This window comes from Acanthopagrus latus, chromosome 13 (assembly GCF_904848185.1).
Source record: "Acanthopagrus latus isolate v.2019 chromosome 13, fAcaLat1.1, whole genome shotgun sequence".
NCBI lineage: Eukaryota > Metazoa > Chordata > Actinopteri > Spariformes > Sparidae > Acanthopagrus > Acanthopagrus latus.
Genome location: NC_051051.1, coordinates 11,825,871 through 11,840,087, shown reverse-complemented (window position 1 = coordinate 11,840,087; position 14,217 = coordinate 11,825,871). Strand labels below are relative to the sequence as shown.

At 45.4% G+C, this 14,217-nt stretch overlaps 1 protein-coding gene across 6 annotated transcripts in view; it reads left to right on the top strand.

Moving 5' to 3' along the window:
- LOC119031009 (stAR-related lipid transfer protein 13-like) overlaps positions 1 to 14,217 on the top strand; it is a 62,757-nt gene that overhangs the window by 19,084 nt on the left and 29,456 nt on the right. The window contains exons 1-2 of one of the 6 annotated variants that reach the window (XM_037119083.1): positions 2,792 to 2,944; positions 12,269 to 12,633. The exons of the other annotated variants lie outside the window; for them this stretch is intronic. Of the exons in view, the coding sequence (XP_036974978.1) occupies positions 12,510 to 12,633 (124 nt within the window). The 5' untranslated portion in view covers positions 2,792 to 2,944; positions 12,269 to 12,509. Of the gene's footprint in view, positions 1 to 2,791; positions 2,945 to 12,268; positions 12,634 to 14,217 lie in introns of those variants that run through there. 6 annotated transcript variants of the gene reach the window in all.

The following is a 14,217-nucleotide window of genomic DNA, read 5'->3' as shown; positions in this document are numbered from 1 at the left end:
GCAGGAGAGGTGCAGTGTGGGTAATGAGGCCCCAGAGGGCCGCCAGGAGGTCGGAGGTGACGCCGCCAGTGGCATATGACGGGCGGGTGTTTCTGAGGCAGCAACATTTCATACAAACAGGGCCGAGTGTAGATTAGCTTTGTTGTTTGGGGTTCGGTGCTTCAGATTTGTTTTCTCACTCGAGAGTGTTTATTTTCTCCTCTGATACCAGGAAACACTTTGGCTCCTCGACAGAAAATTCTGCCCAATCAATCAGTGCTGGGCGACCTGTGTGGGCCGAGTATCAGCTGTGAGGGGACAGGATATGATATGCACATATCTCTGCTCACATAGCTGACATTCACTCTGAGCTGGGACAGATAGACGGGACATTCCTTTTTTAACAAGAACTACAGTACCTGTGGTCTCGGGCTGTAGGTTTTTGCCATCATCCTCGGCAGCTTTGAGTCTGATTTTCTTCTTGAATGCCAGTTGGTGTGTGTGTGAGAGGGAAAGCCCGCCACAGTTTTTTAAACTGAATCCGAGCCTGAGCCAGTAAGGAAAATATTATAATACCCGCAAAGATGAAAGGATTTATTGTCAATACATTTTATTCTGAAGAATTAATACGCAATAACGGAGTGTGTATTTTTGTATAAGCGTCTCTTAATCTATGAGGTCGCCTCCATTGCACCCCTGTTCTAATACGCATGCGCACATTACACATTTAGCATCTCAACCCACTTCCACGCTTGGATTATGGATTATTAAATTTGTGTTTGCTTGTTTGATGCGATTGTCTCTTATCTGACACGTCAAAGGTCTGCGATGTCCGAAACAGAGCGTGCATCATGCAGTTCCAGGTTCCAGTCTTACAGTCTTGATGAAGAAGAAAGATATTTGAAGTTAGTTTTAATGAATTTTCTTATTTTCTTGTGATGATGACCCGCTGGTAGATGCTGACATGCGACACATTCACATGCACAATTAAAATGTCATCTAAAGGGCGCGTCTCATGGGCAGAAATGTTCATTTTGGGCCGATGCCGATTTCATTTTAAAGCCTTCATGACTTACAGGTATTATCACGCATCCCTAAATAGAAGTGTAGAGTCAGAGTCACTTTTCACAGGCAATAAAAAATGACAGAATGGTTGTCTTCTCTGTTAAGCGACTAACATTGCCGATTGAAACTGTAACTGATGTGACTCAGGCCGAAACTGCAACAGATGAGGTGATGGGTTGAAGTTTTTGTTCGCCAACATATAGTCACATTCACAGACTTCCTACCCCTCCCTCTGTTGCATCATCTGACGTTGTCCTGGACGTTTTACTGACAGGCGACCGAATGAAACATGCCGTTACCTTTAACAGAAATGACAGATTTCTCTGGGGTTGAACGATATTGGAAACATCTGGTACGATATAAGAAACAACAGGAGAAAATACATAACAGAACGTCTCGTCATTTTAATGTAAAATTTTTCCATACTATACCTTTAACTTCAGCCTGTGATCAATTCATTTGTTTTTTAAAATAAAACTTCAGTGCAGCATGCTTTTTTCTTTTTAAGAAGGTCCTCTCAAAGACATTTTCAAAGAGTGTTGCTGTTTCAAAGCAGCTGACACAAATGACCTTATCTTGAACCAAACTCACACTGACACACATTCTCTCTACTTTCACTGCAGTCCGGGATTATAAGAAAAACACATAATCCATCACGTTATTGGAAAGAGCTCGGGGGAGGCTGTGGGTAATCTTGACCTATGGCCCCTGAATCCTTTTAGTGTGTCCTTCGCATGTCGGTAATATGTTTTTAATATGTCTGACTGGAGGGATTCGGCTGATTTATGGCGCCGGCAGACATGCATTTTCCCCCAAGGCGATGTCACGCTGACGTTCAACCCAAATGTTTTTCCTCTTGCTGTAGTTGTTAATAAGTCACACGGTTCCTTAACTTTGTCTTTTTGACTTGCTGACAGTGTCGCAGGCTTCAGTGAACGGTGTGTGTTTATGTGTGTGTGTGTGTGTGTGTGTGTGTGTGTGTGTGTGTGTGTGTGTGTGTGTGTGTGTGTGTGTGTGTGTGTGTGTGTGTATGTGTGAAAACCTGTACTGCTGCCACAGTGTGTTACGCATCAGATACCTCACACAGAAAAAGCAGTTGGCTCAGCAATTAACTTCCAATAAAGCTTTTTAACTTAATGACGGTGGCTTGTCGTGGTGTTAATGTGTGTATGTGTGTGTGTGTGTGTGTGTTTGTGATGCATAGACCCACCAGAGTGCATACATTAAAGGTTTGTGATGCTAGGAGGTCCCTTATTAACTCACTGCTTAGTCAGTGAGCCTGTGTGTCTGTGTGTGTGCTGCAGCGCTTTAACGCTGGTTAAGTCTGGAAGTGGATTTGGCTGCAGTCCCGCTCTCTCCCCGTGTTTCCTCCCTCGCCTCTCCCTTTTCATTTTCCCTCCGTCTTTCCGCCCTCTGCTGTCTTTTTTCCCCCGACCCTTTAAAACCGTAACTCGACCCCGCGCGGAGATTTATTTTCAATTATTATTGTTTGTTTCCAAGTCTGCTTTCCATCCCGGCTCATTTTGCTGTAACTGTTTGCTGCGTTTTCTTCCGCTCAGCACGATTGGAAGTGATAGTATCTATACGTTTTCATATCTGTGTCTGTGTCTCGTGTTTCATGTTGAATTTTTCACATGCAAGAAGCCGACCATCTGACGCACACCTGGGCTAAACGATCGGCGTGTCATCGAGCTCTGATAACGACACATTCATTTGAATCAGGTGTGGCAGGGGGGGCCCCACAAGGACCTGGACTGAAGGACACTGATCTATTATCAGCTTAGTTATCACAACTAAGAACACAAACAGAGACATCTGAGGTCCAGCCGTGTTCTCTGCGAGACGTCACTCAGCAACCGGGTCCCACTTTTGCCATCTTTTTGCAGCTGAGCGACACACGGTGAGGAGTCAGAATGTGTTTAAATGATAGTTCTTACAGCTTCAACCATCCTTTAAGTTTTAAGTTTTTAAGTTTTTTGGTGAATAAATACGAGCCGTAAGACATTTGCTTTAAATGAACCACCAGGTAAGCCAATCAAAAAAGAAAGAGACAGTAGAATTTTACAGCTCAACCTCCGGGTTAAGCTGTGGCCACACAGTTCGACTTGTTACCATCATTTGTAGTGGCACAAAACAAATAGTTTGTAATTTTTGCTTGCATATTAATATTAATTGCTTATATTAATATCTGAATTTGAATTTCTTCTCCAAAACCACCTAGGAAGTGCAACTTGCCGTAAACACAACACTGACATATTAACGCCTTTAAAGGAGGTGTAGACTTCCAGCAGATATGAAACAATGTACGCATTCATTTAGAGATTTTTTTTCAATTCAATTCAGTTCAATTTCCCTCAATTATTAGCTCTGTTTTGGTCTCCTCCAACTTTTTAAGGGAAATATCTGTCTCTGTTGCTGCTAAAGGCTCCTCTCTGTTCACCAGCTAGTTTTTAAACTGCTGTTTGGTGCTGCTGATTTGTGACTATGCAGCAAATAAACATATAGATATTTCAGTCTTAATATTATATGAGCATAATTTTCAGTTTATTTGAACATTGTGGTGATAGTTTGATAAACAAAAACACCACTTTGTCTGACAGCTTTTAAGCAACACTCCTGAGCGCATGAAACTCGACCGCTTGTGTATGTGTCGGCACGTATGTCCGGCGGCGCACATATGAGCGCATATTTGTGTATCGCCTGTACACATTTGTGTGTTTGTGTGTGGTCCCGCAACCCTACACCAGTATGGGGGGGGGGGAGGCTTGAGGAAGGAAGTCGGTCCTTGAGGATGTTCCTGCTAAAATGCTTATTTGAACAGCTCAAAACCTCACAATACGTGTGTCGCTCCTAAGTGCCTTTTCAATGAGACGCTCCGCAACGAGGGCTCCTATCAGCGTGTGATCTGCTCTCCTGTGACCCGTGGAGTTTCCCCTGTGTGCATTAGCTATTGTTTCCCCTCCCGGCCCTGCCACAGGTCCTGCCGCTTCCATACCACAGCCTGCGCCCCTTAGCCCTCGGTGCTCGGTTTTCAAAAACCCACGTCCGTCTCAAAATTCAACATCTAACCCTCCTAATTAAGTGAGTCTGCTTCACATACCCCCCCACCCTGGTTTCCCCCTATTTCCCATCTGTATCATCTCACCTCCGAGACCCTTGCTTTGTGTCCCCCCCTGGCTGATAGCCATCTCCTTGTGCAGGTGATCCAGTCTCCAGACTACGAGGTGGGCGATGTCCACAGACTTCTCTTCGTCGGCTGGACAAGGGAAGTTGTTGTTGTTGTTACTGGAGAGCGTGTGGAGGAGAGACACTCATGTTAGCTCTTGACCCACTTTTTTCTCGTGGCCCATTTTTCTGAAAGGAACTGACCAGAGAGGCATTGCTTGACGGCTGCTGCAGAAATATTGACAGAGACACCCCGATCCTGTTGATTCAAGCCCGTGTGAGGAGATGGGTATAACGCCGGCTCAACACAAGAGCAGGCGAATACTAGAATAATACAAAAAGTAAAAGCAGTATTTCTTCCACTGTGCTGTGCTGATCAAACTCAGATGTCAGGCAGGAAAATCTGACTAGTTTTCACTTGTATTTAAGCTTTTAACAAAATGAATTCCAGTTCTTTTTTAAGATTTGGGTCATTTGGGTCATATTTTTCTGGTCTCCAGAGCCACCATCTTCAGTCGTCCCATCCTCGCCTCCTTTCCTGCTGAGTCTTTGCTGGTGTTTGCCTCAGCATGGAGCACCTGTCAATCACACGGACTCTCTGATGGATCAGAGTCAAAGGTCAAGTTAACGGCATGGCCTTCTGAATACTAAACACAGCAAGTTTCATGTTGTCAGCTTTCACTTTTAGCTGGATCTTGAATATATTTGCGTTATTCCTCAAAAAAAACCTGGATTTTAATCAATGTCTTCTGTCGCTGAGACTCTCCTGCACTGTGACAGTGTCACTGTTAGAGAAGTGGCAGTATGTGGCTGCATGTGCATGCAAGAAAGTGGGTTGGTGAGTTCAGTCTGATCAATAATTGAATACATCATGTGATCAAACAGTGACTAAAATCATCTTGTGCAACCCTCTCTCCCAGCTCCCTTAGATTTGCATGTCTGCTCGGCTACCCTCTTCCCCTTCCTCCTCCTCCTCCTCCTCCTCCTCCTCCGCCCTGCTCATTTTTCTCCTCTTCATCCCTGCCACTCTCTCCCCGGCCTCTGTCTTCTATTTTCAGCAACACTCAGTCATTCAGGCCAAGCTGCTCAGCTCGCTCGACTCCAATGTTTGAGAAAGACACGCGCAGACTTATGCTTCTCGTTGCCTCCACCGCCGCTCGCTTGAAACGTCGAGGTGCGCAGCACTGAAAACCAAACAAATGTGGGATCCAGACAAGACGGAGCATCGTCTTCGACCGGCAGAAGACTCCAGAAACATTTCTCATCTTGTGAAAGCAGCTTGTTACCTCGAGCGAGCACCAGCAGCCTTGCTTAAAGTGGAAAAAACCTCCAGATTAAATGAAACCGTCGAACAGATGGCACCGTGTGACCTTGACCTAAATTCCTAGCTCATGCTATCTGTTTGTAATGATCCTTAAGAGCACACACACTCACAAACCTAATCATCTCACTATGAATCACATAGCAATTCCATATGTTGCTCACTTCCTCAAGAAAGCAGCGGGATCCAAATCACAACGTCTGTTTATGTGTTCACTCATGTTTACGTTCTTTACCTTCAAGAAAATGACAGAGGGGTAAAACTACAAAACAGAAAGGCTAAATGAAGGAAAGTCGCCATATCTGCTTATTCTAAGCAACTTTGTCCTGTTTCACGATCCATCCATCCACGAACCCGCTCCCTTCTCCCAACACGCACTAGCGGTCAGCTCCGTTTAGAGTCGTGAGACATGTCGAATCAAAATTGCACAGTCGATGGAGTTTCTTTGGTTTAATTTCTGTTTTCACACCCCTTTAAAATCATCAAAAATGTACTCAACCTGCCTTCATGTTGTCCTGCACAGCCATTCTTCCGTCTTAAGTGAGATCGTGAGCGTTTATGATGTAGAAACAACAAGGAAGCCACAAAGAAGATGAGTTATGTTTTATTGCTCTTAAACAACACGTTGATAGCTGTTTGAAGTTTGAAGTTTCATATCACAGGGTGATTTTGTCCCAGACTTCACCAGTACTTTCCCCAGAGCGACTAAAATAAAGATTTACCTGACTTGTTATCGGGGGTTAAACACATAGTATGTAATGTCTCTCAATCAGAACAATACAAAAGAAAGAGAGAGAGATCATGGGAATTGTTGTCTTCACTGTTAAACAATCCCCCTTGCATTTCTGTATATATGATGTCAACATTGGCAAGTTGTGCACCAAAACTTTCTCTGGTATTCCGAGATGTTGTTCCGCACGTGACGAGGGGATTAACATTAGGGCTGTAACGATGTCAGACATCTGCTATATGAACAGATTCATGATAACAATGCAATTGGGATATATACTGACAATTGTGGAGAAAAAATGCTCACGTTTCAGCTTCGTTTTATCTCTTTTTGCAAATGAATTAGAGGAGAAGGCGGAAAGAGTCTGTAAACATAACTGGACAAAAAGGTTCATTACACTTAATTATTCTTGAAAAGGCAACTGATAAACACAAGATCCACAAGGCCATAACACGTGCTCTGGATTATGAACATGTTATCGATATTGCATTTTTTTAATATCCCGTTATCATCAATAGTATCTGTGTATCATGACAACCCTCGGTCACATGACTTTTCTCAGTCAGTTTTCCCAATCATTCCAACACCACATGAACGCCCTATGCATCTTCTCACGGGCCGTTTGTGCTCATTTGACCTTGGATGACCTGACAGGATGACAAGGGAGACGCTCTACCTCCTCCCTCTGCTCCACCCTCTCCTCCTCCTCCTCCTCCTCCTTTCTCTGCCCCTAGAAGACAGCAGCCTTCTCCAAAACCAGCCCCGTCCATTTCTGTAACCACTGCGAGATCTGATCGCTCTCCCGGCGGAGACGCCCATGCTCTGCTGTGTATTTGTTCTGAATATCTGATCCCGGGTTTTTTCGGTCCAGAACACGTCCATTGTGCTGCTTTGATTGGCCGTTTGAATGTGTTAGGTGGGTGTTTTGATTGGCCGCCGCTGTGAGACAGTGTTCCTGTGGCGTTCTCCCCGCCCGCTCCTGGTGGACGTTGACCTCACGGAGCAGCTTACCAGTCCACATCTCACAGCCCTCGACATCACAGAGGAAGAATACAAAACGAAAGCCTGGTAGTTTTCCCACAGAAGTGTTTGATTTCTGACCTGCGGCCTCTTTCTCTTCTCACTCTTTCAGTCTCTTCACCCACAATCCACTCTGTCGCTATAGTTTCTTTAAAAATCTAGTTAGTCTTTTAAAAGTAAAATCATTCTGTAATGTCCCACATTTCTACAATTATCTGCTGCTTTCTTTTTGTAAGAAGATCAAGATTTAGAGAATCAATTACTTTTTGGCAACTTTGGCATTCCAATCTCCACCAATCAGTCCTTCAGACGGTACTTCAAGTGAGTTTCTAGCACAAGCCATTTGAATGAATGAATACCATAAGCAATATTACCATTCAGTGTTTCTCTGTTATGATTAGCCGGCTACTTTTTGTGTTAGAGGTCACTGTTTGCTGCGCTGGTAGAGATCTATTGATGTTACGATTCAGTGCTCACTGATAAAAGTTATGCAGTCACAAGTTTTCTCCATGAAGGGACACTAACAATGTATGTTGGGAAAATCACAAGAGACAGATTCCAAAAAAACAGTGGTCAGCGTTGTTCACACAGGCTGAGATGTAACTCCCCAGGACGTGCAAATGTTAAAGGTTCATTATGCAACTTTTTTATGGACCTTTTAAACAAATGGAAATTGATACAAGGAAAATCAGTTCACAAGAGCTAATGTAAGCTTAGATGTAGGGAGATTGTAGTATTGTTGATTAGCCTGTTATTTGTTTTCCTTGTATTTGTGGGGTGAGAAAACGGCACATTGTCAACAGTTAAAAATACCGGACCAGAATTACACAGTGTCCCTTTTTAAGATCAGGCATAAAATAAGTGTCTCTTTTTAAAACAGGCAGTGGATGAATAAGAATAATAAATTCTGCGTCTTCTCAAATCATTTTAGATGAACTTTGCACAATGTTTCAGGGCGTCTTCTTTTCCTGCCTTTAAAATTGGACTATATATCAGAAGTGAATGTTTAAAGGATTTAGGGAAAAATGGAGAAAAATGTCAATTCTGCTTAATCCTCTCGTCCTCATAGTTATGTCAGAGTGTTCTTATGATAAGTAAGCTGTGCCTGTAGGTGGCTGTGATAATGTGCTAAAATCCCTTAATCCTGCAGCCCACACACGTTTGCACAGGGGACACGGGTCACAAGGTAATGTGTGCGTACGCAAGCTGAGCACACATGCATCCACTTATACGTTTAGCTTATTCGTGATTTGTACTCGTGCGGGTTTGACTTTATTTATTTGTCCGTACACAGCATTGTGTGTTTATGCGTTTGTGAGCGTCGGGACGGGCTTGTTGTCGTGCCGTCGCTCTGTCTGGTACCTTCGGGGTTTTCTGTTACACTTCGGTTCTTCGCTGTGTTTCATGGTTGTAAAATAACGCCGGTGCGTGTGTGTATAAGTTATGACATAACGTCTACCACACGCACGCAGTTGTACAAACAACATGTCAGAAAATCAAAGAAAATGCAGCAGCAATCTGTCACACAGACCAGGTTTCCTTTTCTATAATTATGTTTCATAAATAAAAATCTGCAGGCGGGCTCGTTCTTGAGCAAAATGACTGGAACCGTACATTCATAGGATTATAGATGAAATATAGTCATGGAAAGAGAAAATCTCTTCCTCTTATCCATACCATGGAAATAGTGAATAGAATAGAAAGAGACTGAGAAGCGTTCCACGATCAAATAACCACAACACATTAAACCCTTCTGTACCTTTTGTTTAAACGCTCAAATATTCCTGTTGCTCTGATCAGAACTGCAGCTACTACACTAGTCTTGATATCGTGATTTTAAACCATAAAGCCACTTCGATCTGACTGACAACAACTTGAGAGCTCCTCTGCATAAGTTTCTCCAAGACTCTGAAACTGTGCTTGAGGGAGAGAGCATCATTCTTTTAAAAAGTTATTCACTCACTCTGTGTTTTGGTGATGCTGGTGACTGACTTGGTTAGGGTTGGGAAAACATGTTGAAAATATCAAGCTTGGTCGCCACAAAACCGGCTTGAGATGGTCCAACATCCTGTTAAATAAAATGTTTTTCCTGTAATAACGATTTTGGTTTTGGTTGCCACAAGAACAGCTGCTAACGTCCCTGTGGACTCTCGGTGTGGTCGCCTGTCTGGAGGGCTTGCAGCTTGTGTTAACGCCACGGCCTTCCCTTCCACTTTCTGATGTCAGAGTCAGCTAATGGGCATTTGATGCGAACGTGATGTGCCACTTTTGGTACAAATGCCAACCTTGGAACGTGTCTGTGGTTTGCACAAACTTCCCCTGCTGACATCCTGGTGACCGGGCTGCCTTGTGTCCATCTGATCCATCCGGGAAATGTCACACTCTCACCTGTAAACCTGAGGTGTTTTGAAAGAAAGACCCTGTTTGTGTCTTTTTTACCAGACATTTGCTGGTTCGGCTTGTGCCTGTGCATAATTCATTCCCACACAGTCTTATTCCCATCGCATGCACTCATCATAATCTTTTCAGTTCTGTCTTTTCTCAGACCCTCTTTTCACTCCTTCCAGTCCTCTCCTCCAAATGAATAAAGCTCTCCCACTCCAAATATCAGCCTCCGCGACGGCATCCAGCGCTGACGTCTTCTTTAAAGGGATCCTTGGCCTCACAGATCTAATGCTGTGCGCCTGCGTATGTTGGGGTCTCTTGCCAGCTCTGGATCCTGAACCCCATGAATAGAGCTGATTCAACTGTTTATTCTGCTCGCCTCTGTTGTTAACCTCCGATCAATAACGAGGCTAAGAGGGAGAAGCTTACCCTTGAGGAGGTATTGAAAATGTCTCATATTTGGGCAGAGCTGAATGCATCTATTCATTGATTAGCTGACTGACTGCCCAATGTGATGATATCTTTCAGGTTTGGACAGTTTGTCGGGCAAAATAAGACTTAAAAAGAATGTCACCATGGCTTTAAGTCATCTTCAGGAGTGTTTTACACCTTGCATGGTAAATGGGAAACTAAATATTTCAGCTGTATATATAAAGTTTTATTTCTAGTAGTTTTTAGGATGTTTTCTTTCTAAAACTCAAATTAAAAGATATCTGTATGTAAATGATGAACTGTCTCATGTGGTAAGTAACATGCCGTGTGACTTTCATCCTCTTTTTGTTCTAAACACTGATGGAAACTCATCTGATGCTTTATTCCAAGAAGTGGAAATCCATTTCTTGCTTCCTCCCGTCCCACACCGGATCGTCTAGTTTCACTGGTCTTATCGACAGATTTCTCCCTTATTGGCTCCTCGGCTCCTTCCCTTCTTTCGTTCCCTCTCCTCTCAGCGACTAATAGTTTCATCAGTCTTTTCCCCCCTGAACCACCTTTCCTCTCATCATCGCTGACTGCCAGCGCCAGCCATCAATCTCACCCTGGTCTCAGCAGTTTAACGCAGGAGTATGAATCACCGGGTCTACTTCCACAGCTTGACTGTCATTGGACACCAGGCCACAGCAGGGCAAGGCAGAGAGAGTGGGGCTGTGAACTCCAGCCTTCCTCTCCAACGTGTCAACTGTACGTTTGACTGGGAACTGTGGAAATCACATTTTTGGAGTAAAAATCCCCAAAGCGATTATTCATAGCCCCGTTTATGGCAGTGACCGGTAAAGCGGTGTTTGGTGTCCGGATAAGTGCGGGATTCTGCTGACTGCCTGGGATGTCGAGCGTGTTTCGACAGGCCCGAAATGTGGAATCAGGGCCCTCCGCTCGCGGATCCTCGCTGACCTGGAACTCAACACCCCAAACGGGACATCCGACGGTGTCAGGCGGACGGCAGCTGAGGAGGCATCCCGGCCGGCCTGATCACTCCGTCTGGCATTCCTGGGATAACACGAGAGTAACTCAGAGCTCGGAGAGAAATTCCCGAAACTCTCAACCTGTCAGACGGGTGAGTGACACACAAAGAGAGAGGGACGACCCAGACGACTGATGCCCCTGCACTTTCACCCAGGTCGTCAGGCAGACTGGAAGGTGTGCGCTGAGCGTGCTCGCCTTTTACCATTGGTCAAATGATAAGTTCACCCAAGTTCAGTCATTGCTTACTCACCCTCATGTTGATGGAAAGTCAGTGCTACCCAATACACCACCGTGCTGCCCTGAATTGGGACGAGGTGGTGTAATCTTTCCTCGAATATCGATCCGATCCTCGCTCCCTTTTGCACATGAGCCCGTGGAAGAACTAATGCCTGAACGCTTCACTTGTGCAGTTAAAGGGAAAAAAAAACACTTTCAAAACGTACTCATGACTCCTTTGTGCGTTTTGTTGTGTTCTTTTCACTTAAACCACTCTCACATCGCAGAAAGAGATTCCCAATGCAGCTATGATTTTAAAAAATCACCACCGGTTACAGGATCCAGCATCTGAAATGTGAGGATTCGCTGCCGCCCCCTGTGTTCCCGTCATTATAAGTCACACACATTTGTGTTTTGTTTTTTTTTTGCCAGCTGATGAGACAAAAATGATCTATATAGCCGGTGGCGGGACAGGACCTGTGGCCCCTTGCTGCAGTTGCCTCCCTGTGAAAAACGTCACACTTGTGAGCGAATGAGCCGGGGATGCTCAGGAGAGCTTTTCCAGCACAACTCAACTCTGTGTGCGCGCTTGTATGTGCGGCATGGCTGTGTGTTATTAGTGTGTATCAAGGGTCGTCTGAAAGGGATCCTTGTTTGGGTGTGTGGGTGGGAGAGCATGTAGGTTTGGTGTGTGTGTGTTTGAGAGGGAGAGAGAGAGAGAGAGAGAGTGTTAGGGGAGGGGTGAGGGGGGGGGACACCGCCTCTCACATCTGGCTCTCTCCATGTCAGAGACTCACATGAACAAGTTATGCCGAGGCGCTGCTGCACCTTCAGGGTGCCGAGCAGGAGATGAGAGGAGAAAACAAGCTGGATGGACTGATTCATTTTTTTTTAATTTTTTTTCTGGGTCTGGATCTTGTGAACAGGACCTCATGCGCTGGTGCAGGAAGGTGACGCAGCGTTAGAGGAGCTTTCACACCAGGTGAAGCGGTGACGATCATTGCGGCACCGCAGCAGCAGCAGCAGCAGCAGCCGGGAGCGCACTGGAATAACATAAATAAATGGACTGAGGAGGAATAACGGGTTGCTTTTTTTTTTGTTTGCTTGTTTTTGTTTTAATTTTAGTATTATTATCATAGTCAGGGAGTGAATTATGCCTCCACCGCAATGACAACCCAGCGGAGGTCTGCCAAGCTTCAGCTGCGGCGGTCGATCAGCGAGCAGCTGCGGGACTCCACGTCCAAGGCTTGGGATCTGCTGTGGAGGAATGTGCGGGAGAGACGGCTGGCAGGTCAGAGAGAGAGAGAGAGAGTGAAACTTATTGTACTGTTTTAATTCTCATCCGCGACCGACGCGTCTCTGCTCAGCAGATCTGTTGCGGCGGGGGTCGTGAACTGCTTCCTCTAAGACATCCCGTTGTGTTTTTAAAAGAAAAATCAGATGGATTTCTGCCCGCGTTCATATTCGTTTACTCATCGTACAATTCAAAACAAGTTTGCTGATGATTAACATTAACAGGGGTTATCGGAGGCAGGAGTTAATCTCGCCGTGTGTAGCCCGTGTGTGTTATGCCTGTAGCGTCATTGCGCAGCGCGCTGACTGATATTTTGGGAAGGTCATTGTCAAATATAGTGCTCCAACCAGCGCAGGCATGTGCTGTGGACAGGAGCCCAGCTGGGTGGTGAGGGGGGGTTCAGATGCCAGTCAATCAGCATTTGTTGTCCCAGTCTGCGGAATTGCTTATAGAGAAAGCGAAAGGAGGGGGGGGGGTCATATATTTTGGGGGGGTTTTAATCAGCGGGGAGTCAGAGAATATTCTCCATGCGCGTCAATGCACCAAGTTTGTGGAGGGTCAGCGGGTTTGCTCTATATTTACAGTGGCCTGGATGCGCAGGGTTGGATGTCTCTCTCTCTCTCTCTCTCTCTGTAGAGAGTTGCATCTGTCTCCTGGCTTTAATGTGATTATCGAGATGTCTGCCTCTTAAGCAAATTAAGCGATGAACATTCCCACATTCAGCACCCCGCAAACCGAGAATCAGCCAAAGCCACAGTGCCTGTCAAGTGCAGAGCGCGCTGATAAATCGCTTGTGTGGCCAGCCACAGGCCACAGAGCCATTGTTGAGCATCATTTTCGGTATTGCATGATGGGTAATTAACAATGAAGAAGGGGCTTTGTGTTCATGCTCCAGTCAAATGGAGCATCCGGGCGCACCTGCTACCCCTCCCACCCCCACCCTTCAATTTCTCACCCCTTAATCCTGTCCTCAAACCACACACCACCCCACCCCCACTGCTTAACCCATGGGCTCATGAGGCACACAGTTCACATCTGTCTGGATCAGATTTAAGGGGAAAGGGGGGAATCCTTGAAATGCGCACATGTGGCCTCTCCGTTACGCACAGAAGATGGCATTTTGTATGTGGACGTGCATGTTGGGAGCCGATCAGATGTTTTGAATCTGGAAACCGTGCGGTGGATTCGCGAGGGTCGGCTGTTTTGAGCAAGAAATGATGTAAAAGATCAGGCCTACGTTTCAAAATGATGCACTGGATTTGGCTGAAAACTGAAATAAAAGCTGATAGATGGTGCTTAAAGGACAAATGCACATACAGCAGCGCAGAGAGTCCAAGAAATCACAGAGATTAGGCGACACAATTCAAGTCACCACGGCGCGTTCAGGTGGATTCGATTGTGTTCATGTTTCCGCTCAATCATCCGAATGCTGTCGTGCATGTGTGAAAAACTGAGGGCGCATAATAGCACCTGGATTTAGCGGTAATCCCACAGATTTTTAGGTTAGCGGTGGGGGTTGGAGCTCCCTTTGCGTGCAGGATTTGAGGGTCTTAGTCGCTTCGGTGTGGGGGGGCTGTTGGC